Consider the following 23897-nt stretch of genomic DNA (forward strand, 5'->3'; position numbering starts at 1 on the left):
GGCAAGTTCACTGGAGTGGATCAGGAGCGATAAGAAGCACAAAAAGAAAACGCATGGCATATGGTCATGTTTGTGTTATGAATTAATGCGCTGGATTACAAAAAAAAAAGAAGCAGCGGGAAATCGCACCCTGAGAACACCGATAAACATATTGTGCGACGCAACTCGAGAAATAATATCGAAACGTCAAAGAATCTATTAAAAAAAGAAGATTGAATCGTCGCGACGTCCGGCACATCAGTCCCCGTAGGCGTCGAAGTCTCTACAATGAAATTATTTTTGAACAGCTCTGATAGCGCCCATGCAACATTGGTTGCTTGTATACTGTCAAATGCTCATATTCTGCAACCTAAAGCTCATGGCACGGTGCGAAAACGCGCACGCGGCGAAAGCGAAACAGTGCGCGGACAAGCGTGCAGACGCGCAGTCAGTCGCTGCTAAGCTGTGCGATCGCTGCATTGAGGCTTCATTCTATTACGCTCCATTTAGATATACAAACACTATAAGAACATATTTCACATAGTTTGGTCTCGGCGTTTGCCTACCTTTCACGCAAGAAGCCGGTTCGGGAGACTAAATCGCAGCGACCGCGCACAGTGGCGTCCACTGTACGTATTCGGTAAAGAGATAGCGTCTGTAAACGATTCTGTGCTTTCAGTTTGCCCAAGATTATTATTTAGACAGTAAAAAACTTCTCTCGTTTCGAAAGTACTTACAGAAATTTCCGGGAGAGCACCCGGGTGGTGTTTTCAGTGAGCGCTGACAGCAAAACCTATGAGTAGCGCGCCGCGTGATCCCTCATACTACGCCAGCGAGGCGCTTCCGATAGATGGCGACTCCGTAACTCCTCGCCGCCAATACCGCTGCTGCGGCGCTACTGAGAGGGCGCTCGCTGGTGTGACGTCACGCTAGGAGGATAAATGGGGCTACAGCTCGGCTCCTCGCAGTTGTCGGCGCGCTGCCTTGCGCTATGTCGGATGATGTATAGCCATAAGTTTAACAAAGGGGAACCATGTCCACACCATCAGCCGAACAAAGGCGCAGCCAAGGGTATTGCTTTCGCAATCTTCCAGGCTTAACCAAGCTAAGCCTTCAGCCAATTTTTTTTGGGTACTGGAAGAATCTTTCCCACTTTCCAGTCTACCGGTACCACTTCTGTTGACAGTGACTACTGGGAAATATGGCATAGTATCACACTAGTAGTCGATTTCGTGCTTTTCAGCATCGTCGCGTTGACAGCGTCCAAGCCACATGAAGGTGTGAGTTTTAACGAGTGGATTAGTTTTGCAGTGCCGTTCGGACAAAATGGGATGTTGGGCATCACGGTACAATCGAGATAAGGAAAGGGAGGTAAGTTGTCGACAGGTTCACCGGTAAACATGGAAGAAAAAGAAGTGGTTAAGCTGTTCGGCAGCCTCGTGATCGCGAATTGGATGGTTTTGTTCGTCGCACAGTGCTAATGGTTGGGCGTTTTTAGGGTTAATGGTGTTGTAGAATTTTTGGTGGTTATTTTGTAACACAGCGGGCAATGCCTGCGAAAAGAAAGGAAAGTTTTTCTCGGTTTCCTGAGGACATTGACAATAAGGGAAACAAATCAGCATTTCTAACGCCCGACGGTGAAATTCAATTGAACGTCAGGCCTTTCGAACTGTGCAACGCACCGTGAACGTTCGAAGGGCTCACGGAAACTGAACGGATTGAAATGTGAAGTTTGCATGTGCTACCTTAACGACGTTGTGACCTTCGGGCGAACTATTTGTGAGTATAACAAGCGTCTGGAGCTGCTGCTGAACTGCTTGTAGAGAGCAGGCCTTGTCTCAGAAGAAGTTCCATTTTGGAGAACGAGAAACTCTTGTGATGGGTCGTCTTCACGCGCTTGGCGGCAATCAGTTTGTTCGGGCACCGACGCGATTCGTGCCCCGCAGCCCTGCACACGGCGCAATTCACTTCACATTCGTGTCCCTGTGGGGGTGGATTTTCGAGTCTCGATCGCGGGAGCGGTCGGGACAGAACACGAAAAAGGCACCGGGGCGCTGGTTCGAGTCCATGGAAGAGGAGGACTTCTACCGGCACCGATCGAGATCCAGATCTCCACACGGAAGCAGAGCGAAAAACAATACCCCCTCGAGGGACCCCTCCAGCTCCAGGGCTTCGCAGCGGTCAAATTCGCCACTGCCTAAAAAACAGCAGGTGAGCTGGGCGAGGGCTGTTTCTCCCACTGCTCCAAAACAGAATGCTGGTGAAAATAATAAACGTATTCAAAAATTGGAAAAGGAAAATGCGCGACTAAGAGAACAGCTCTCAGGAGAAGAACGCAAACGACAATCACTTGAGAAACAAATGTCAGAGGGCGCGCTTCAATAGCACAATACAACAGCTGGAAACGCCGCGTCAGTCTGAAGAAATGGTCAAAGCGAAAGCGGCGGCAGATATAAACTCCGTCTCCGCGCATTCTCAGAAAACCGAAATCTCAAAAAACGCGCATATAACGGCAGCACAGATCCAGACAATGATCGCGGAAAACTTGAAAATATTTATGCATGAACTGATGACGTTAGTTACCCAAAGGTTAACGGAATTTCAACAACTATGCACGAAGGACTTCGAGAAACACAAGGTATTCTTGGCGGAACAGCTTAAGGCAGTCTCGAAGGCTGTTCCCACCAAAAAACGCGCAATTGCGATAGGAGCGGGTTCGGCAAAAACTAAAATAAGACACTGCGTAACAGAATCCGACGGCTCGGACACGGAAACGTCACGGGCTTAAAATAATAGTGCGCAACATGGCTAATCACGCTAAGAAATCACAACGAATACAAAATTCAGACCAATTAGAGATATGGCAATGGAACTGCCGCTCCTTCTCCAGGAAAGCGGCAGTGTTCCACCAGTTTATCAAAAACTCCGGAATCGCTCCGGACGTGATATGTCTGCAGGAGGTCGGGGCCAAGCCAGCCAAACTGCACGGATACTACACTGTGAGCGATCCTCGAAATTCGAAGGTCGCCACGCTGGTGAGCAAGTCGATAAACGCTCAATTATTAACACTTCCGCAAACTGAGGGAGAGACTAATTCCATAGTTATCAGTGTGATGCCAAAGAAACGAAGTAAGGCACACACAATAATCACAAATCTGTACAGTCCTCCCAAAAGCAAAGGGGACAACCTACCCCACATTCTCTCAGCAACAAAAGATTTAGCGGGCACCAGGGATAAGGCGGTGATAGTGGGTGACTTTAATGCACCCCACATACTATGGGGATACGCGAAAACGAAGCCCAAAGGGTTCCTACTCGAGCGCACCGCAACGGCCTTGGGCTTACGGGCTATCAATCAGATCGGCAAACCGATGCGCACGGGTAACAGCGTCAGCAGAGACACGGCGCCCGACCGTGCCTTTACAATTGACATCAGAGACGCACAATGGGTTTCCTTTGACGAAAATTTGGGAAGCGATCACGACATAATCCCAGTAGCGCTCTCCACGCCCAGCATACGGAGAACAATAGGAATGACTAAATTAACTGACTGGCCTCGTTATAGAGAACTGCAGAGAGCGCTGGAAGAGTCGGATACAGCCCCCACCAACATGCGAGGATGGACAGAATTCCTTCGACGAGCACACGGGGACACCACGAAAGCCATTGAGCGTACAGCGGAGGTGCCGGTGATAGACTCTCACCTGGTCAGCCTATGGGAAGAGAGGCGGAAACTGGCCAAGAGGTGGAAAAGGCAACGTCTAAACAAACACCTGAGACAACGCATCGCTCTCTTGGCAGAGCAAGCCCAAGGCCACGCCAACGAACTCGCTAAAAACGAGCAGGCGACGTTCTGTGGAACCCTATCAGGAACTCTTGGAACGACCAGTACGTGGCGAATACCACGAAGCATGCTAGACCCGATGAGCACGCGTACAGAGAATAACAAGAAGCTCCAAATTATAGCAGACAACTTCGAGGGTACAGACCAAGATCTCGTCTATGCGCTTCAGAAAAAGTACATAGGACCCTCACCTGCCACGGGATCGTCGTACGCGAGGAGACAATACGCGGGGGAGGCGAACCCTAAATTAGACGGAGATATAACGTAGGCGGAAGTGTATGAGGCGGCACAATCCGCAGTTAAAAACTCGGCACCGGGCCCAGACTCGATCACAAATGCAATGATTCGAAACATGGATTCGGTAGCCCTAGCGAAAATCACAAAGATTTTTAATAGCGAGTGCTGGGCCAAGGGAGACTTGCCCCAAGAGTGGAAATTGGCTAAAATAATCATGATCCGCAAACCAAAAAAGAATACCTCAATTGATACACTACGGGCGGTGTCGCTCACGTCCTGCCTAGGTAAGCTCTGTGAAAGGGTTATCCATAGCAGATTGCAGCGATACCTGGAAGAGCGGAGCTGGTTCCCGGACTCCATGATAGGATTTCGCACGGGTTTATCTTGCCAGGACGCGTTCCTCCTACTTAGAGACGAAATTCTAACTAATATACCGTACGGCGACGAGAGACTAGTCCTAGCACTAGACCTCAAAGGAGCCTTCGACAACGTCTCTCACGCCGCAATATTGGAGGAACTCGAACTCGCGGGTTGTGGTGAGCGCAAATACAATTACTTAAGAGTGTTTCCTTCCAACCGCGAGGCGAGCATCAGTATTGGCCAAATCACTTCGGATTTATTTAAAATGCCTGACAAAGGAACACCTCAAGGAGCTATATTATCTCCTCTTCTCTTCAACATGGCGATGTGTCGCCTCGCGCGCGATCTGGATCGGAGACCCGACCTAGGTTACATGCTCTACGCAGATGACATCACGCTATGGACGAACAGAGGTTCACTAGGGGATAAGGAATATACGCTCCAAAGCGCAGTATTAGCGGTGTAGAAATTTTCTAGATGGAGTGGCCTGAAGTGCGCACCCGAAAAATCTGAGGTTATCCGGATACACGCGAAAGGCTACAAATCCAGAGGATCGATTAACCTCCTGGTGGAGGGCCAATCAGTCCGAGAGGTACCCACGATGCGAGTCCTGGGTTTGTGGCTTCAGAGCGACGGGAGAGCAGTACAGACACTCAAGACCCTCAAATCCGCAGCCCACAACATAGCCCAAATGATACGTCGCGTGGCGTATCGGAAAGCGGGAATGCGAGAAGAAGATACCCTAAGGCTCGTACAGGCCTTAGTGGCTAGTCGAATAACGTATGGCTTACCGTAATAAATCCTGCACAGGGAGGAGGAAAAACAAGCTAACACAATAATTCGAACCGCTTTCAAAGCTGCTCTGGGCCTGCCTAAATGTACTTCAACGGAGCGCATATTAGCTTTGGGAGGGCAGAATACTTTCGACGAACTGAGGCAAGCCACCCTGAGCGCCTCAGCTTCACAAAAACTGGTAGGGCAATATTGGCTAGACTCAATATCCCAGCATACCCCATTTATCTCACAGAGCAGGCCGTACCTCTCCCTCCTTCGATGAGATCCAAAATTACAGTAGCCCCAATTCCAAAGAATATGCATCCCGAGTACAACAAAGAAAGGCGCAAAGCACGCGCACAACACATTCAATCAGCGTTCTCTAATAACAATAGGTACAACGCGTACTACACGGACGCAGCTGTGTATGCAGAGGCGACCGGGCAGCGCTACCAAAGGAGGTACGCCCTAGCAGTCGTGAACGCTATCAGCCAACAGCAAATTACCGCGTCGGCGATGGCGGGATCCCCCACCTCGGCTGAAATATTAGCAGTGGCGATCGCACTCGCTCACGCGGAGCGTTCGCAGAGGGACTCGGTCGTGGTCACGGAATCCTAGGAGACACGTCCCATATTTCTCAAAGGGCACGTGACTGCGGCTAGCCTCGCGATAATCCCCAAATCCTTCAACCACCATCATCGCCTACTCTGGTGTCCGGGCCACGCGGGGGTACAGGGGAACGAAAAGGCTAACGCGTTAGCTCGAGGGTTCACTAACCGAGCGACGGCGTCCTCTTCTAACCCCAACCACCCGCACTACCCCTCACAAAATTCCCCCAATTTAAATGCCAAAGACATCCTTGCTCATCAGCGTGGAGTCCGCAGAAAATACCCGCCGCCTCACCCACAACTTAACGGGGAAGAGGCCGCCGATTGGCGTAAAATACAGACCGGGGTGTCCCCTCATTTATATTGCTAAACGCCATGTATCCCACTCGTTATAGGGCCAACTGTCCTTGGTGCGGTGGCATACCTACCCTAATACACATAACGTGGGAGTGCACTAAGCACCCTCACAGGCCAAATACCAGTAGGACAATGGAGCACTGGGAGGCACAGCTCGCCCGCTCCGACTTGGCAGGACAAAAGTCCTTAATTAGCCAGGTCAGGCAGGCGGCAGAGGCCAGTGGGGCCCTGGACTGAGAGGCTCCGACCACTCCTCCTTCAAATCTTTACAATTGCAATAAAGTTTCTCTCTCTTTCTCTTGTGATGGGACATCGGGTCGATAAAGAAGGCATACGACCAGACCCAGAAAAGACAGCGGCTGCTGAGGTATTTAAGGAACCTAACGGTGTCAAGGACATAGGAAGTTTTCAGGCTTATGCTCCTACTTTCGCTGATTCATTCCCAGATTTGCTGGCGTGGCCCATTCGCTTGCGCGCTTTCTCCAGAAAGGCGTTCCATTTAAGTGCACCCCAGAGTGTGACTCATCGTTCCGTCAGTTAAAGTACCTGTTGACGTCGCGACATTTTCTTCGCCGATCCCTCAGCACCAACACAGGTTCACACCGATTAGCGCTGTGCTTGTTGATTGCATCGGCGAAAGTGAGCACGGGATTTCGTACGCTAGCCGTTCCTTGAGTCACTCCGAGTCCACTTTTAAAGTAACCGAGCAAGAGTGCTTGGCGGTCATCCTCGCGGTGCAACGGTTTCCTTCTTGCCTCTACGGGCGCCCCTTTCCGGTGGTCACGCATGATCGTTAACTTTGCTGGCTTGTGAATCTTCGGGACGCTTCTGGTCGACGTGCGCGTTGCACCCTACGTCTAGAGGAGTGTGATTTCGTCGTTTCCTACAAGAGCGGTCGTCGACGCGCTGATGATGATTGTCTCTGTCGGATGCCACTTGCGACGAGCAAATGCGACGCTGAGAAATTGGATCAATACATCGCTTTTGTATCTGGGGAGTTCCCTGATATCGGTACCTTCATATCCGAGCAGCAGCAGAGGTTGTAGCCGCTCTGCGCGACCGCACACGCGCTTTCAGAAGATAGCCGTTTCCGCCTATGTGATGGCGTCTTGTGTAACAAGAGCTACTCGACCACTGGCGCGCGCTACCTTTTAGTTGTCGCCAAGAGCCTCCGCTTTCAAGTAGTATGCGCCATTCGACGAATCCATGTCTTTCTTAACGAGTAGCGCTTACCGGATGGCATCGGCAAGAACCTCTTCTCTTTTCTGAAAGTATTTGGGCATACCAAGGCGGCACCAGGTTATGGTGATCAAAAATGCCGTGAAGCGACGTCGCACTTGCCAAAAAACTTAGTTCAAGGCGTTCGTAAACCTAACAACCCAGAATAGCAATAGCGCCAACATGCGCTCCTCGCCACTCCGTAGACGCTTCTCAAGAGAAAATGGCTCTGAAGCACGACTGTAAACAAACGAAGCCGGCGCGAGGGCCCACGTGACGTCATTAGCCCAATAGAGACGTGGCGTCGTACTCGCCCAGAGCGCGCGAGGAAGAGGCGGCGTTCTTCGAAGCATGGCACTACATTACGAAGTTTAAGGGGGTTTTACCAAGACCGACAAGCCAGCTCTCCCGGCCGGAGAAGCCGTGAAGCAGCCGACGACTCCGCCACCAACGCACGGCGGAACCATGGATGGATGGATGGAAGTTATGAGCGTCCCCTTTGGAACGGGGCAGTGGGTTGCGCCCCCAAGCTCTTGCTATTATACTGCCTAATGTCCTACCTAGGTTAAAGAAGAAAAAAAAGAAAGGAAAACACTATGAATTTCCACAACCACGTTTTCTGATCTCCTATTGCGAACTTTGCTCTTGTACGTCTCCGTTTTTTGTCGTTTCCCTACTTTTCTTCCACAAATCTTCCAATCGCCCTTCACTAATCTCTACTGCGGACATGTTTACTTTTCCACTGCTCTCGCTGAACCCAAGGGCTTCAAGGAGGCCAGTGGTGCCTAAATCGACCGCTGGGCAGGCGTCTTCACATTCTAACAAAACATGCTCCATAGTTTCGCTAGCTTTACCGCAGCAAGCATATGCTTCTTCTTCCTTCTTATATCCCGCTATATATGTGCGTGTTCTAAGGCATGCCGATCTTGCTTCGAAAAGTAAGGAGCTTCCTTTTGAGTTATTGTTTCTTTCCTAATTTCCCTTTTTCCTCTTAAGTAGTTACTCATGTCAGGTTTCTTTTACATTGCCGCCACGCATGAGATTATTGAAGCCTCTCTGACTTTCCGCTTGGCGTTCTTTGTTGCTGTGTTGCCCACCCTACAGGCCGCATACTTGCTGGTGAGCTTCCTGGTTTTTTTCCTTCACTGTGAATCAATGTTTTTCATGTACAGGTACCAAGGGGGGAGAGGGGGCGTAGTAGTCGACGGCGCCACCACGCAGCCAGGCCAGGGCCTGGGCCAACGCCGTGAAAACGGAAAACAGGCCAGCGGCACGAGAAGGGCTGCCTCCTCCTCTCTTCCGCTACGCTCCTGCAGCGCGCAGTGCCGTACAAAACATGATCACGGCTCTCCAGGCACAAAATGAGATGCTGCTGAAGAAAATTAGAGCACTCGAAGCAAAATTCACTCAACCCTTCTCTCCCTCAGCAGTAGAAGTAATGGAAAGTGAGACAGAAGTGCCGGCGGTGGCACCTAGCGCGTTAGCCACTCTCGAGGCCCGTATGGCTGCCCGGATCAACGGCTTCGAGGCCCACATGGACAGCCGGATTAACGCTCTTGAAACCCAAATTCCCGCTGCTATGAATGCCGCGATAGCCAAATTGACAGAGACCATTGCCTCTCGCATAACTCAACAAATCGTGCAAACCTCTCGCACCAGCTGGCGAGCCGGCCCATTTAAAGGCCTGTCCGGCCGGTACTCCAAAATGTTTCGACGACAACTCGATTTCAGTGACGAAGACAGTTGCTCACTCTCCGAAATGGAGGATGCTCCCCTCCACGTGAGTGCTGGCTTTGGAGCATTGTCCTCGCAATCCCTTACCACTCTTACCGATCATGGGGAGCATCCCTAAACTCAGGAAATTCCCCCTATCGAAATTGGCCATCTCCATTCTAATTACTCAGTGGAACTGTCGAGGTTTCAAGGCACGCGCTAAGCTGGCCAACCTATGATTTTTCTTAACAACATTCGAGCACCTTCCTTCTGTGGTAGCCCTCCAGGAGTCAAGTAGCGGCGCCACACTTACAAATTACACCGCGTTTCAGCAGGACCCCCTCTCCTGTATCTGCGCGCATAAAAATTACACGACCAACCTCGTTGACCTTAAGCTCAAAACAGAATTCTCGTACGGGATGGTGACCTTCCTTCCGCTACTAAAACAGGGCCACCCCTACGCGTTCTCAACATACATTATTCCCCGAGACTAGCCAACGTCACTTTCGCAAACCTTTTCAGCCGCGCCTTAAAGGCGGCGAGCAGGGATCCCCTGGTCATCGTGGGCGATTTCAACGCATCCAGCGCTATTTGGGTATAGGGGCGTGAAGAGAAAGGTGAAAGTAAGCTGGCGCAACTTATGTACCACGCTGGGCGTTACTCTTCTCAACGACCCTGCCCACCCAACTAGCGTGGGTAACTCCATGACCCGGATACGTGTCCGGACCTTACCCTCACCAAAAACATTCAATATGCAGACTGGGTCAACACCGAGGGAACCCTCGGCAGTGACCACTGCATACTCAGTGCAACCATGCATTCGCACTCATCCATTGACAAGACCTTTCGCACAGGCAAAATTACCCAATTGGACCAAATTCCGACAAACATACACCAACTCGACCCCCATTCAGGAGCAAGGGTACCATGTGTGGTCCCAGCAATTGATTTCCACCCTTCGTTCCACGGAAACCGTCACCTCTGGGAGGCCTGGCACTGTCTTGTTCGCCGATGGCGCCGGCAAAAAACACAATCGGAAACTCAAAATTCGCCCGAGCTCACCCATTGAGCGGCAAAGTACGCAGCCCAACTCGCCGTCTGTACCTGAGTGGACCGATGCAACATGGCCGCGCGACAAATGTCCAGCCGGAGTACGTGGCGCCTCTTCTGTGCTCTAATCATCCCCGCCAAAAGTCGAGCAGCAGCAGCAGCAGCAAACGACTTTATTGGGGTCCTGAGGAGCTAAGCGGGGGCCTGCAGGTCCCTACCTAGCCGTTGGCTAGCCCCATGTCGGAACAGAGAGGCCATGCCTCTCCGCTCGTTCACGGGCCCTCTGGACAGCCAGGAGCTGGACGTCCTGCCTCGGGTCTGTGATGGCCTTCGTCCAGTCTTCTGTATTAAAATCCTGTAACACAGGGCACTGCCAGAGCATGTGATTCAATGAGCTAAATTCAGTGCCACAATCTGGGCAGAGTGGATCGATGTGCGGGTGGAGGATGTTCAAAAAGCCCCTAGAGGGGTAGGACCCTGTCTGGAGCATGCGAAGCGTGCTAGCTTGTGGCCTGTTGAGTTTATGATGGGGGAAAGGAAAACTCTGCCTATTCCCTCTGTAATGAGAGGTGATTTCATGAAAAGTAACCAGTGGATCACTGTGGACGAGCTCTCCCGAACTCTCCCGAGACACCATCCCGTCGCGGCATACAAAACCTCGCGCATGGTCGTGGGCTACAAAATATTTCCAACGAGCGAGTCGCAACGTGGATGGAGACATCTCAAAATTGGCAAGCAACTAGGAGATCAATACCTCTCTACTCCCCAGGACTCCCTAGGGTCCGCGTACTCGTATGAGGTTTCGAGAACGCGGAGATAGACCAACCGTTCCAGCTACATGACTTGAAGGCGGGCCTAGCACAAATGAAACGAGGAATGGCACCGGGCGGGATAAAATCACAGTTAAATTACTTGCCAATCTTGCCGACTCTGCCTAGTCCACACTCCTCGCTTACATCAACTCCATTTGGATCGGGGAAACGTCCCTACCAATTGATTGGAAGACCGCTCTGGTCGCCTCCATTCTCAAAGCTGGTAAAGCCATGAGCACGGACAACCTCCGCCCCATCTCCCTTACTTCTTGTGTGGGAAAATCAATAGAGACAATCGTGCGCGACAGGCTGTCGGAGTTTCTAAAGAACAAATATTCTCGCAGACACCATGTTCGGGTTCCGCCCACACCGGTCGCACAGTAGGTCTTGCTTCAACTTGACCGAAAAATTTTCGACCCGATCGAATATCCCCTCAATGACAAAGTAGTACTCGCTTTGGATTTAAAGGGGGCCTTCGACAATGTCACCCAGGAAATTATTTTGACACATCTTTCCCAAACGGATTGCCACCAAAACACCTTCAACCACGTTAGGCAATTCCTCACTGACCGACAATCATACATTAGGATTCAGGACACCAAACACGGCCCATACCAATTAGGCATGCGAGAGACCCTGCAGGGAGCAGTCCTCTCGCCCCTCTTATTCAATTTGGCAATGATGAAACTTCCCGCTCAGCTGGCGAGGGTCGACGGCATCCAGCACGCGCTGCATGCCGACGACATCACCATCTGGGCTAAACACGGCTCGGTAGGACATATGTAGGCCAATCTGCAGCAAGCGGTGGAGATCGCAGACAATTATACGCCAGTCGCTGCGGCCTTCAGTGCTCCCCGTCCAAATCCGAATTCGTGCACATACGCCCCTCACCAAAGTGCACCACAAAACTCTACCTTTCCCTTAACAGTGGACCCATACCCGAACACGGCAAGATGCGAGTACTGGGGCTCTTTATTCACAAAAATCGCTGAGGTGACACAACATTGGCCAAATTGCGTATGGTGGGGGACCAGGTTTGCCAAATGGGCCACCGGGTTTCGAACGGGCGTGGGGTGTTACGATGCAAAGACGCCTTGCGGCTGGCGCATGCATTTGTAACCAGTCAAGTCCTATACTCGGCTCCATACCTCCACTTACGCAAATTTGACGAAAATGCATTCGAAGTCATTCTCCATAAAATCTACAAGCGTGCTCTCGACTTCCCGGTCAGTACCTCCAACCAGCGCCTGCTGGGCCTGGGGATAGTGAACACCTTCAAGGAGCTGCGAGAGGTACGCTTAATGAACCAGTACACGATACTTTCTAAAACGTCGTCGGGTCACCGCCTCCTTACTCCACTCCACATCTATCATTCAATACATACGGAAGAGCGCGTACATATCCCATCATAATGGAGGTACGCCCTGCACGTGCGCCCTCTTCCGGCCAACATGACACGAGAGGGCCATAGTGGCAGAAGCCTCGCACGGGCGGAAGCCTTAATTGGCTCACCACTACGGACACAAACACGGTGTCTTCTACGTGGAAGCCTCCGGCCCGCACCATGGGCGTTGGTACACGGCTGCAGTTGTCCACCAAAGCACTGCAGCAAACGGACCCACTTTCCGTGCACACACCATTACACACGAGGAGGCGGTTGCCATCGCGCTAGCCGCCGCAGATCAGCACTCGCGAGTCATCAACATCGACTCGAGGGGCGCCTGCGGTAATATCGAGCAGGAGTACATACCGTACCTTGCCTACAAAATTTCTCAAAAGAGCGACTCTCTCGGTGCCCCCGCGCACCCGACGATTATCTGGACTCCGGCAGACACGGGCCTCGAGTGAAACGAGACGGCCGGGGCCGTCGCCCGCGCGCTCACTTTCCGGGCACCACCCTCGTCCCCCACCGATCCCCACCCCGAACCCAATCCCGCCTATACTTTCAAAAAGATCATTTAACTCTACCAATCCGGCCATTCCGTCTATCCTAAGTCCTGTAACGGCCTCACAAAGGTGGAGGGGCATTATCTTTCGCCTTTACACCAAACTCTACTGCGCCCGGCAGTACGTCTTAAAATATTTTGAACCCGCTTACACGGGGAAGTGCCCACACTGTGAGGAAAAGTCGCAGGACATTTTCCACATGGTGCGCCCATGTGAAAAAACTCAACATCTACCCCCCCTCCTCCCACCCAATCCTTCCCGGGAGGACTGGGAGGCAGCACTGCTCGGCTGCTCTGACATGACGGCTCAACGGGCCTTGTTCGAGCGGGCCCGGCCGGCGACCGACGCCAATGGGCTTCCGTAAGGGGAAGCCCGCCTAGTGTTTGTAAGAGGCAGTCCCTTAAAGACAGTTCCCGCACCGTCCCTGTACAAAATTTCTGTAAATAAATGTTTTTCAGTCAGTCAGTCAGACCGCCACGCACGACAGACTGACTTGCCCGGAGGGTTTCGTGCGCCAACGGGGAAACCTCACGAACTCTTGTAACAGACGGCAGAAAGAGCGCGAATGACCGTGGAGACAGGGAGCAGAGAAGGAAGACGACGTTCGGCTGGGTACCTATGTGGCGGTCCCGCAGGACACCAACCGTTCCTATTCATCAGCCTTCTTGGAGGATTGCAGCAGCAGAAGATTGAAGAACACGAACACAGAAAGGAATAAACATGGAACGTCCACGAATGTTTGCTCCTTCCTGTGTCGTGTTCTGCAATTTTCTCTTGCTACAATCCTCGAAGAATTAACCAAGAGACCATATAACGTAAAAATATTCCAATCTTTGTTTATTACAATTTTCTGAGGACCCTAAGTGGTTGCTCAGTGGCTATGGTGTTGGGCTGCTGAGCACGAGGTCGCGGGATTGAATCCCGGCCATGGCGGCCGCATTTCGATGGGGGCGAAATGCGAAAACACCCGTGTGCTTAGGCTTAAGTGCACGTTAAAGAATCCCAGGTGGTCGAAATTTTCGGAGTCCTCCACTACGGCGTGCCTCATAATCAGAAAGTTGTTTTGGCACGTAAAACCTCATAATTTAATTTAATCTCCTGACGTTATATTTACGTAAAGACTGACGCAAACATCGGGTGGTAGCCCGCTGCGTTGTTTGAAAGCCCAATCAAACGCGCTTCTCGTTTATAGGATGTGGCTTTTAAACAGCGGAGCTGTTTAAGCTATTGTTACGCCGTGGAGCGTTACCAGAAAAAGCCCAGCTGTGCACCGGCTCGCGTTGCCAAGGAGCCACCTGCGAGAGCACCGAGCCATGTAACCTCCTCGGACCGCACGCGCGTAGGGCAGAGTCGTGACGTCACAGTCGAGTAAAAGATTGGAACAGCCGTCGCGGCGGCACACCTCTCACCTCCTCTACTGCGTGCGTACGTGCTGTTGCCATGGGAAGACCGAAGAAACTCCGGACGCCCGAAGAAGTGGCTTACCAGGAAGAGCGCCGTTCTGCCAAGCGAGAAGCGATGCGTCGCCGCCGAGCTGATCCGGAACACGTCGCAGAAGCTGCGGCTGAGAAGAGGCGATGTCGAGTCGAGGATTTCGAGTTTCAGTCCAGGGAACGTGAGAGTCGGCGTCTGAATGCTCGACGTCACCGAGAAAGCGATGCCGGCCTGCGACTGCTCGAAAACTTCCAGCGTCAGGCCCTCCGAGACAACAACTTAACAAAACCTAGCATAACCCCGCAAAACCTAGAAACCACTTTGTCAGGCCTAGTATAACTTCTAAAAACCTAAAAAGGCTTAGCCAAACCTAACAACAACTTAGCAAAACCAAGCATAACTTCGCAGAACCTACAAAGAACTTAGGCAAGCCATGTAAAAGCTAAGCGATCACAAGCTCCGCTGTTAACTCCGGCGTTGCACCAATAGTGCAAGTTGCGCACGTTTCTTGGTTTCAAAACTAATAACACTGCATAGATTAAGGGCTTTTTCTTGTTCAATTGGCCGACGAGATGCGAGGTGCACGCTCAAATAGAGAGCGTTTCGATGGGGCTGTGCCAGCACAGTGAAAGTAGATAACCGGATGAGGAGGGTGATAGCGGCGTCTGCGATTGGTCCACTTTCCTTTATTTGGCTCGCGGTGGCTATAGTCCGAAAATCGCGGCAGCGTGTAGCAGAAGGTTAAAAATTGCGCTAGAACGAATCCTCACTCAAGAGACTTGGTAAATCGACGTCTTATACGTGTGGGAAGGTCTTGATAACTTTATACCGCCGCGCCAAATGTTTTATTTTGTGGAAATAAATCCATGTCTCTGGCAGCTGCGAGTAGACAGTGTACAGCGATCGGCGGGAAGCGATCTTCTATTCCCTTCGGAACAGGGAAGTCTCCGACTAGTGAGACAAAAAAATCAGTTGTTAGGCATAATAATGTGTCCTAAACGCTTACACGTCGCTTTGATGGGGTGAGTTTTCGTAATTTTGTGGTCTGAAAACGTTTGACCAATAGCAATTGCCCGAACGCGTTTTCGCTAATGGCGAGAAACGCGTCGAGTCAGCAATTAATATTTTTCTTTCGTTCGGTGTAATGATGCATAATCTGTGTGCAAATATCAGATGGGGCGTTTCGCGGTTTTCGTGGCTTCGCGTAACACACAGACGCAGTGGGGGTGGCCCAAAAATTGTTTCACCAATAGTCGAGGGCTAATCGCAGTATTAAAATAAAAAAATTGGAGTAGCTTTAAGCTATAACGCCCTAGCTCAGTTAAAGATCATTTGGTTCTGTCTTGTATGTTTGAGTAAACGCTTCGCGCGTAACAACATTTATACATTTGGCACTGCAACGAAAAAAAGACGCACTGTATAATGAACAAAAAGGAGTTTTCCGAAAGAAAAAATTCAAAAAGGAAAGAAGAGCACACAGGCGTACCAGGACATTCTCATCTGCTTCACGCTTCGAAAGAGTTGTTTTGCAAAGGCCTTTGGGTGCATGCCGTTGATGATTACCATTCCGTCGATCAAGGTTTCGTATAACGTCGCAAAGCAGAAGCTGATCATGCCTCCCCAGTCGTGTCCAACCAGAACGACCTTCCTCTTGTGGTCTTTGTCTGCATGAAGCAAGAACCATTCATAAATGCACACTCATACGAGAATTACTAGAGTTGGTTTTACTGAAAGCTTGCTTTAGGATTTCTGTTTTTAATCTAGGACATCAAGTAATTCGTAGTAAACGACATGAATGAAATCAGTCGTGAAACTAAGCGCACATTTTGCGACAGCATAGAATCTTATACCCGGTAATCAGTACAGTTGAGTTTTAGATAGCCGCATTTGTTTTTAAATAAATACATCTTGCTTGTCAACATTTTGGCACTGAAGTTAGCATTAAGGGTCCTTGGTTTTCTACAAGAGAGATAGATTTCTTGCGCTTATGCCTCAAGTCATGTGTGGCGCAGCCTTCCTTATTTAGTGAAATATTTACCTATAGCGAAGCTTTGTGAATCTGTGGTGTATCTTGAATAGTTCACGGGTGTTGAAATTTGGGAAGCACATAGCAAACAGTTGTGAAAAGGAAGATCGTTCTTGCGCGATTTCTCCTCCGCAGTAAAACTCAGCAAATTGAGAGCCCAGAAATGAGTTCATAGCGCGAAATTGTGGACCTGTTTCTTAAGGGATATGCTATAGCAATGTACGTTTGCAAAGACCTTGCAAAGAGTTTAGGACAAGTGCTGTAAATAGGACCTTTTCGATGTATAGTTGTTGCACTTAAACAGGGGTCGTTTTTCTAAACACACATTCAGACGCCTACTTTTCTATTTATTGAGGCTCTTCACTGGTCGAAACCGACCCCGACGAGGCGCCAAACCCTGGGAGCTAGGTAATGTAGGTTTACGTTTATTAAATCATTCCAGCGTTGAAAGGATAGAGCCGAAAACAGTTAAGAGGCCGCTTACACTGGCCTACGCCTTTATGATAAATACGCGGCGCAGCCTTGTAGGTGTGCCTCTTTTACGTATAACCAGATAGCATATCAGGATAAATAATTCATTGAGTACTGTCAGTACCATATCAGGATACCTTTAAGAGCGTTGGAGAGGCATGGCTATGGTAACTGAAATCACCTACGTGAAATAGTGGGCCTAGCTCTTTTATTCATTCCACATACCACCTAACGCAAAAGCATAGTAGAGGGGAGTGTTTTAAAGATTCCTGAACGGTAATGGCTAAAATCCGGCAGGTTAGAGACTAGGAGAATAAGTGGGGCAACAAGGTACGCGCACAACTTGCTACACTTCGCTATGCACTGAGGGCAATAAAAGGAGTTCATGGAGCAGCGGTGCTAATGATGTTTGTTTACAAAAATGAAAGGAAACGGGAGCAAGCACTTACCGGAGGTCATACAATGCGTCCATAAATAAAAAAAAAGTTCTTTGATAGCATTGGTAAATACATTCCCTGTACATTCACTCAAGTTCCCAGGTACGACCGCGTACCCAGAAAAGACGAGACCTCTTTATGCCGACTATGGTTGGACGTGGCGTTCACGAATGCCAACAGCTTGCGCTTAGGAATGGCCGATATGACAGCCTCTGACCACTGCGGTGAACAGGAAACCGCCACCCTTATTATGTTCCTGTACTCGCAGTACTGTGCACAGAGACGCTCACTCAACGCTGTGTTCAACAAGTTCGACGACTGACCTCTGCCACAAGAAACATACCTCCAATATATACCTGACTATACATCCTATTGGAAGACTGTTAGAGCATCGTTATGCTTTTTGCAATCCACTGATATAACTGAACGCCCCTAGTACTTCCTGCTATTTTTCTCTCGACTCCCCGGGTCTTTATGTTCCTTAATCCACGTGCACGGTATCGAACCGGGGACTTGCTTCTGGCTAGCCTCCCTGCCGTCGCTATTTCTTTCTTTCTCTGTCTGATTGATAAATGTGAAACGGCGTTGCAGAGTTGTTCTGATTTGCTTTCTACGCCGCAGTAAAACTGCGCGAATTACCAACTCACGGATGAGTTTACTGTATGAAATTCTGCACTCATTATATTAGTTATATTCTGGACCTATGTGCGCTTGCTAGTGCAGGCAGTTTAGGACAAGGGCTGTAATCCAGAGGAATCTGTTTTGTTCTAAGTTTTGGTATTGCTTATATTTTCTCCCATTGTGTATATAAACCCGCATACGTCAACGAACATTCGCTATTCGTGAAAGTCTACATAACTCTCTTATTTACCCCGCGGCGCCAATCCACAAAATAACTGGTCGAAAAGGGCTGACCGCAATAATAATCACAAACAGAAAGCGAAAATTAGGATTATCGCTGATCTGCATTAGGCGTCTGAATTACTTGACTTAGCGACACGAAGAACGGGATGTTTCGATCGAAAATTAAAGCTTCACACTCACTTAGCTTTTCAAGCAGCCCTTTTACATCCTCGACGAGATTCAGCATCAGATACTGGGCTGTGTCCTCAGGTCTTGTAGAGTTGCCATAGCCACGCAAATCTGGTGCCACAATGCTATAGCGAAAGAAATAGATTAAGTGCACTCAAACGCGGTAGGTAAGTGGAGGATGTAAAGAAAGTAATAACTGTGATGAGCTTACACGTGGTTTCAGGTTGAAATTGAGAGAGAAATATCAACGCTACGACATAATGCACCAAGATGAATTTTCAATGTTAGTAGTAACATGAGCTCGGTAGTACAAAATTTGTTCGGTGCAATCAGACTCACAGAGTATATTTTTGAAGGGCGGGACTTCTTCAATCTGTGCATGTGCATTTTTTGAGCATCATGAACGAGTTGCTTTATTTAACATATTTCTAAAATGTCTGGTTCTAGTTCTTTCGTTTAGTACCCACCGCGGAGATGCTTTCTGCTCGCATAGCCGTGCTGTACTATTCATCGCTTCCTTCTTCATTTCTTATCAATCGATGTTTCCATCCCATAATTCACAAAAAGCAGAATGGCATTCTGCTGATTCCGGTGGAAGTTGCCAGCCTGACTTTTTTTTTTTCACAACATTATGTCGACTTTGCGCAACGCCTAGTATTCGTGAATGATATTGCTGCAAAGTGAAAACGACAACGAAGACTGAGAAAACCGCGTTCGCCGTGGCGCCAGACCGACGTCTTCACTCGTGCCGGAGCGGCTTGAGAACGTCTGAACAAAGGGCGTCTGAATAAACGGGCGCAATGTTCACGTTCTTGTGTGGGCGTTATTATGTTCCTGGCCGTCCGGCCGGATGCCGTTCCCGCCCGGTAGCAGTCATAACAGTTGAGTTATAACAGATATTGTGGGGTGTCGCGCGCGACAGCTAGCTTGTTCCGCAAGCTGAGGAAGCATTAGTAGGCGATTTTCAAAGATTACACGCTGTTACGATCGGCCAGCGGGGGTAGTGACCTTCTAGCCTCTCTAGCCCGGCTGTGGCGAAACACTTCGTAAAGCCAAGAATGTGCGCCCCTCGGACAGACTTGCGGCGTCACCAAGGCGAGACACGTTTGGCGGACCGAGTATTGTTAGCTGGTTCACTGTCGCCTTAACGTACCAATGAGATCAATAAAACTACTGGAAAAGGGTGTTGTGCAGTGTTCCTTCACGGACTCCGGCAATCGCTACGGTTGTTTGACAAACTCCCCAGATAACTGCGAGGTCATCCAAGGAAACAAGACGCGCCAGCTTGAGGAAAGCGTAACAACCCCTGTGTTTGAAGCCCCCTCCTTTCTGTGTGTTCAGTGAAACAAAGGTGCCGGCGTGAGTTTTTAAACCCTCGCCCCAAACGCGGGTCCTTCGACAACTTTGGACGTTCCCATTGGAGGAAGGTTGCACGGCAGTTTCTCTGGCCTAGGGATCTAAGGAGGATGATGTTTTAAGGAGATGTTTTCGGCTCCTGTGTATGTTTCACTTCAGTCATGGCAGGCTGATGAGATGTAACGTTCTCCACTCTTCATGTAGATATTGTGAATAAACCTAGTACTCCTCGTTCTCGTTGAGAACAAGTTCCTCCCTTGGACAACTTCCTTAGCATGGCTGAGTCGAACGACGGCATGGGACAGCTACTGCTTTTCACATGCCCGTCCCCAACACTTACAGAGCTGCACATCCTTGATCGTCTTAGAAAGCACAGAAGTGTACGTGGAGCCACGAAGTCTGGCATCGTCTTCCACTGACGTCCGGCCGTCTCCAGATTGTTTGCACCATTCAAGAGCTGTGCTGTGGTTGCGCGCCTCACAGACGTGCTGAGCTTGAAGTTTAGGCTGAATTTCAGTTGGTTACAGGCCTTGGTTAGTGGGAAACTTAGTTTCAACGGGCTGTTTCAGAACTGCGACGATTCCATCATTCATAGGCGTAATAATAGGCCACGCTGTCTTAGATTCTAATCGGAAAGGTGTACTGCTTTCGTTTATGAAACGTGGGCGTTTTACAATTTCCTTACTAAACGAGAGATGATGCTGGGGACTGCTCAGTAACTGTCCCCAGTTGCCGAATATTATGTACATGGTAAACTGACGGTTGAGAATTAGCACCCGTATTCGCAAGCAAAGAAAAAAAAACAACGCTTTACGCTAAAATTGGTGGTACGAGAAAATTTCAGTCAATCTTTATGCTGGACATAACATTAGCGAAGCCGGCTGGCCAATTGCAAAGAGCACTTGAGAACTAAAAGCTTTGTGAATTTGGCCCCAGTGTTCTGTGATTCATAAGGATTACCTTTTCTCATTATGTCTTACGGTATAGTGTGAATTCACATAGAGTGAATTTCTGTAGTCGCTTAGCGTATTCCTGTAACGCTGTTTTATATTATATGCTTGTATCTGTTTTCAGAAGTGAATTATATTATTGTGACAGCAATTATGCGGACTCCCGAGGTGCATTCACGCTGTCAGCACCGCCGCCATTGCCATGGTGTCCCAGTCGACGGCGCATGCGCGGCTCGTCCGCGGAGTGTTAGAGCGTTTAGAAAATTGTACGTCGAATCTGCTCAGGGGAGTCATCTGAATGATGCGTTAACATTTCGTAGTAATGACATGGTGTTGAGTGGTTGTGCGCTGGTGTGTTTTTTATAATTGCGAGAACTACCGTGAAAGAATCGCGAAAAGAAAAGCGTGGTTTCAACACCGAACTGTTAAGTGCGATTTGCATGAGGCGACGTAGAAGAGGCTCGTTTTATAGAACACTCGTGTTATAGAGAGCCTGCGGCGGATGCGGACGTGGAGTGAAGTGACGAGGAAGATGCAGGAAATGAAGGAAATGTACGCAGCTTTCCTTGGAACGTCGGTACCGGGCGGCGTCGGCACGGCGTCGTTCCTCTTGTTTGTTGCGTTCGGCAGCGTGTTGCGGCAGTTCCCCATTTTGCGCAGCGTGGTTCATTTGTTTCTGGCGTAACCTGTATTCACGCTGGTACGCTGTATTCCTGCGTTTCTGTTCTTCACTAAGAGGCTGCGGTCGTCTCGGCGTCATTACGGCAAATGCCACAGCGCTGCGACGACACAAACTGCGGCAGAAGGCGGAGCCGCGTGAACTGAAAAAGCAAGCAAGTTACTGCAAGTGGCGGCAGCAGCTGCGCTAATGACGTTCGCATCCGAAGCCATGGCTGCTCCAAAGTTCTGGTGCGTGCCTGATTGTACACGTCACGTGGTCACAGAGACGCGCTCGTGCCACTGCTCGCGCGATTGTAGTCGTCTTCTACCACAGCTTGAAGGCGACAGCTTTACGCGAAGGAGGGACGGACGGACAGTTTTCTCGCTGGGTAACCATAAAAATTCTTGCGCATTTAAAAACGCAAATGCGTTTGGCTGCAAAAACAACGAAGCGAAGTAGACTCGCCTTCAACGGTACGCTCATTCGCCTCGGCAGCGGAGCCAGGGACGCGTTCTGCCTTCCGCTAGTGGCGCGGTCGTTGCGCGTGCCACTATAAGCACACTAGGGGCGCTGTAACGTAAAACAATTCCAAACTTTTCTATTCCAATTCTGTAAGTAGCCCTCCGCGATTGGTGAAAAACATTTTTTGGACCGCCCCCACTTCACCTGTCTGTCACGCCACGTCACGAAACCGCGATAGCTCCCCATTTGATATGACGTGTACACACTGATTATGCATGATTTGACCGAAAAACAGAAATATATTTATTTCTGATTCAACACCATTTCGCCATTAGCCCTCGGCTATTGGTCAAAAGTTTTCTGGCTGCACCCACTTCACCTGCCTGTCACGCGACGTCATGAAACTGCAAAAACTCACCGCGTCAAAGTTACGTGTACGCGATAAAGATGCGTTAATATGCCGAACAGAACTGAATTTCCTTCTGAAAAGCTGCAGGCTGCCCCGTTCCGAAAGGAATAAAAGATGGCTGCCGCCGATCGTTCAGGCACTGGCTACTCGCGCCTGCCGGAGAGCATGGGTTTATTTGCGTTTAATAAAACTTTTTGCGAGGCCGGGTAACGTTTACGAGCATTTTCGGCACGCTTACGGGCTCGTTCTGTCAGCTCTTCTTTGCTTAGGATATGTTTTAGCCTCATTATTTAGCTTCCGTTGCTTGCCACCGCGATTGTTGACGAGCCACCGTAAGCTAAGTAAGGGAAAGCGGACAAATCACAGACGCCTGCACCACCCTCTTCACCCAGTTATCTATTTTCAGTTCTGTGGCTCGTCCCCATCGAATCCCTCTCCACTTGAGCGTGCTCCTCGCCTCGTGTAATCCAATTAGATAAGACAAGCCGCTCAGTGAAGGCAATGTTATTCGTTCTTCAAGCAAACAAAAGTGACCTCCTATGAAGGAGAAGAGCGTTTGATTGGTCTGTTGAGACAACCCTGCGGGTGACCGCCCGATGCTTGCGTCGGTGGTTACGCAAATTTGACGTCAGTAGATTAGAATAAAAACATATTGGAATAGCTTTATGTTATACGACCCTAGTGTTCCTGCTGAGCTGTATACATGCACTGCTCTGAACAGAACAGACAATAATCGTTAGTGTAACGCTGCATATTTACCTGCGCCCTGGGGTGCGATTGGAGATGGTTGTTCGGCGCGTTCGTTCGGTTACCGGCGCGCGCGATTGGCCTACTCCGCGCCGGCATCGCTAGCCGCGGGGCAAGGCCACGTTTTTGGTGACGTCAAAATGACGAACCGCTCCTGTCAATCATCCTCCCACCGAGCATTTCGTCTGCTAGGCGCCGAACCCGACGGGACCTGGGAAGTTTGGAGCAATCATACGGCTTCGCATGGCGCGTCTGGTGGATTGGATTGGATCCAACAGGCGGCTGCGGCATGACACGTTTGAATCCAATCCATAGTTTAATTCGAGAAAATGGCGCTTCCGTTGGGAACTTAGGTTGTTGCGCTGGCGTTTCTAGAGGAAGGAGGAGAGCGGGGGTGGCGGTGCGGAACGCGTTTGAAGAAATGGCCGGAAGTGAATTCCGGCGTCTTTTTTGTTTCTCGAAACAAATAATTCGTTGGTTGTACACAGAACTCGATCCCAACATCGGTGCCAGCGAGCCACTGGAATGTTGTCTCTGCCTTTTGAAAAGTGCGCCACTCTTCCCGTCGTTTTCTTTTTCTTTTTTCTTCTCGCTGTGCGCGACACCACCTAGGGACGACGCAAAGAAACTAATAGTTATAAATTGCGGTAGTCACACGCACTACTATTCAAAAACGTGTTTGGGCTTGAGAAGAAAAAATATGTTTTTTTAGATAAAGATCTCATTCATTTAGAAGACGAGAAACATTTCGTTTTGTTGTTTGAATAGCTCAATGAAGTGCTCTGCTTGTTTATAGGAGTTCAATTTATTTGCATTCAAAGCGAACGGCATTGGCTACCTTGACAGTTCCTTCTTGTTCAATTGGCTGACAAGAGGTGAGATGTATGCAGAGGGTTACGGTGAAGCCGAGCTCGCGCAGTGCAAGTATTAATGAATTTAGTTAAATATGGAGTTTTACGTGGCAAAACCACGATCTGATTATGAGGCACGCCGTAGTGGGCGATTCCGGAAAT

The 23897-nt window shown here is 49.7% G+C and overlaps 1 protein-coding gene across 1 annotated transcript in view; it reads right to left on the minus strand.

Moving 5' to 3' along the window:
- The window catches only part of LOC142587442 (AB hydrolase superfamily protein YfhM-like), an 83990-nt gene that overhangs the window by 24252 nt on the left and 35841 nt on the right, over window positions 1-23897 (minus strand). The window contains exons 4-5 of the mRNA XM_075698464.1: window positions 18312-18424; window positions 15820-15997 (exon numbers count right to left, since the gene is read on the minus strand). Of these exons, the coding sequence (XP_075554579.1) occupies window positions 15820-15997; window positions 18312-18424 (291 nt within the window). The remainder of the gene's footprint in view (window positions 1-15819; window positions 15998-18311; window positions 18425-23897) is intronic.

The sequence above is a fragment of the Dermacentor variabilis genome, chromosome 7 (assembly GCF_050947875.1).
Source record: "Dermacentor variabilis isolate Ectoservices chromosome 7, ASM5094787v1, whole genome shotgun sequence".
In the NCBI taxonomy this organism is placed as follows: domain Eukaryota; kingdom Metazoa; phylum Arthropoda; class Arachnida; order Ixodida; family Ixodidae; genus Dermacentor; species Dermacentor variabilis.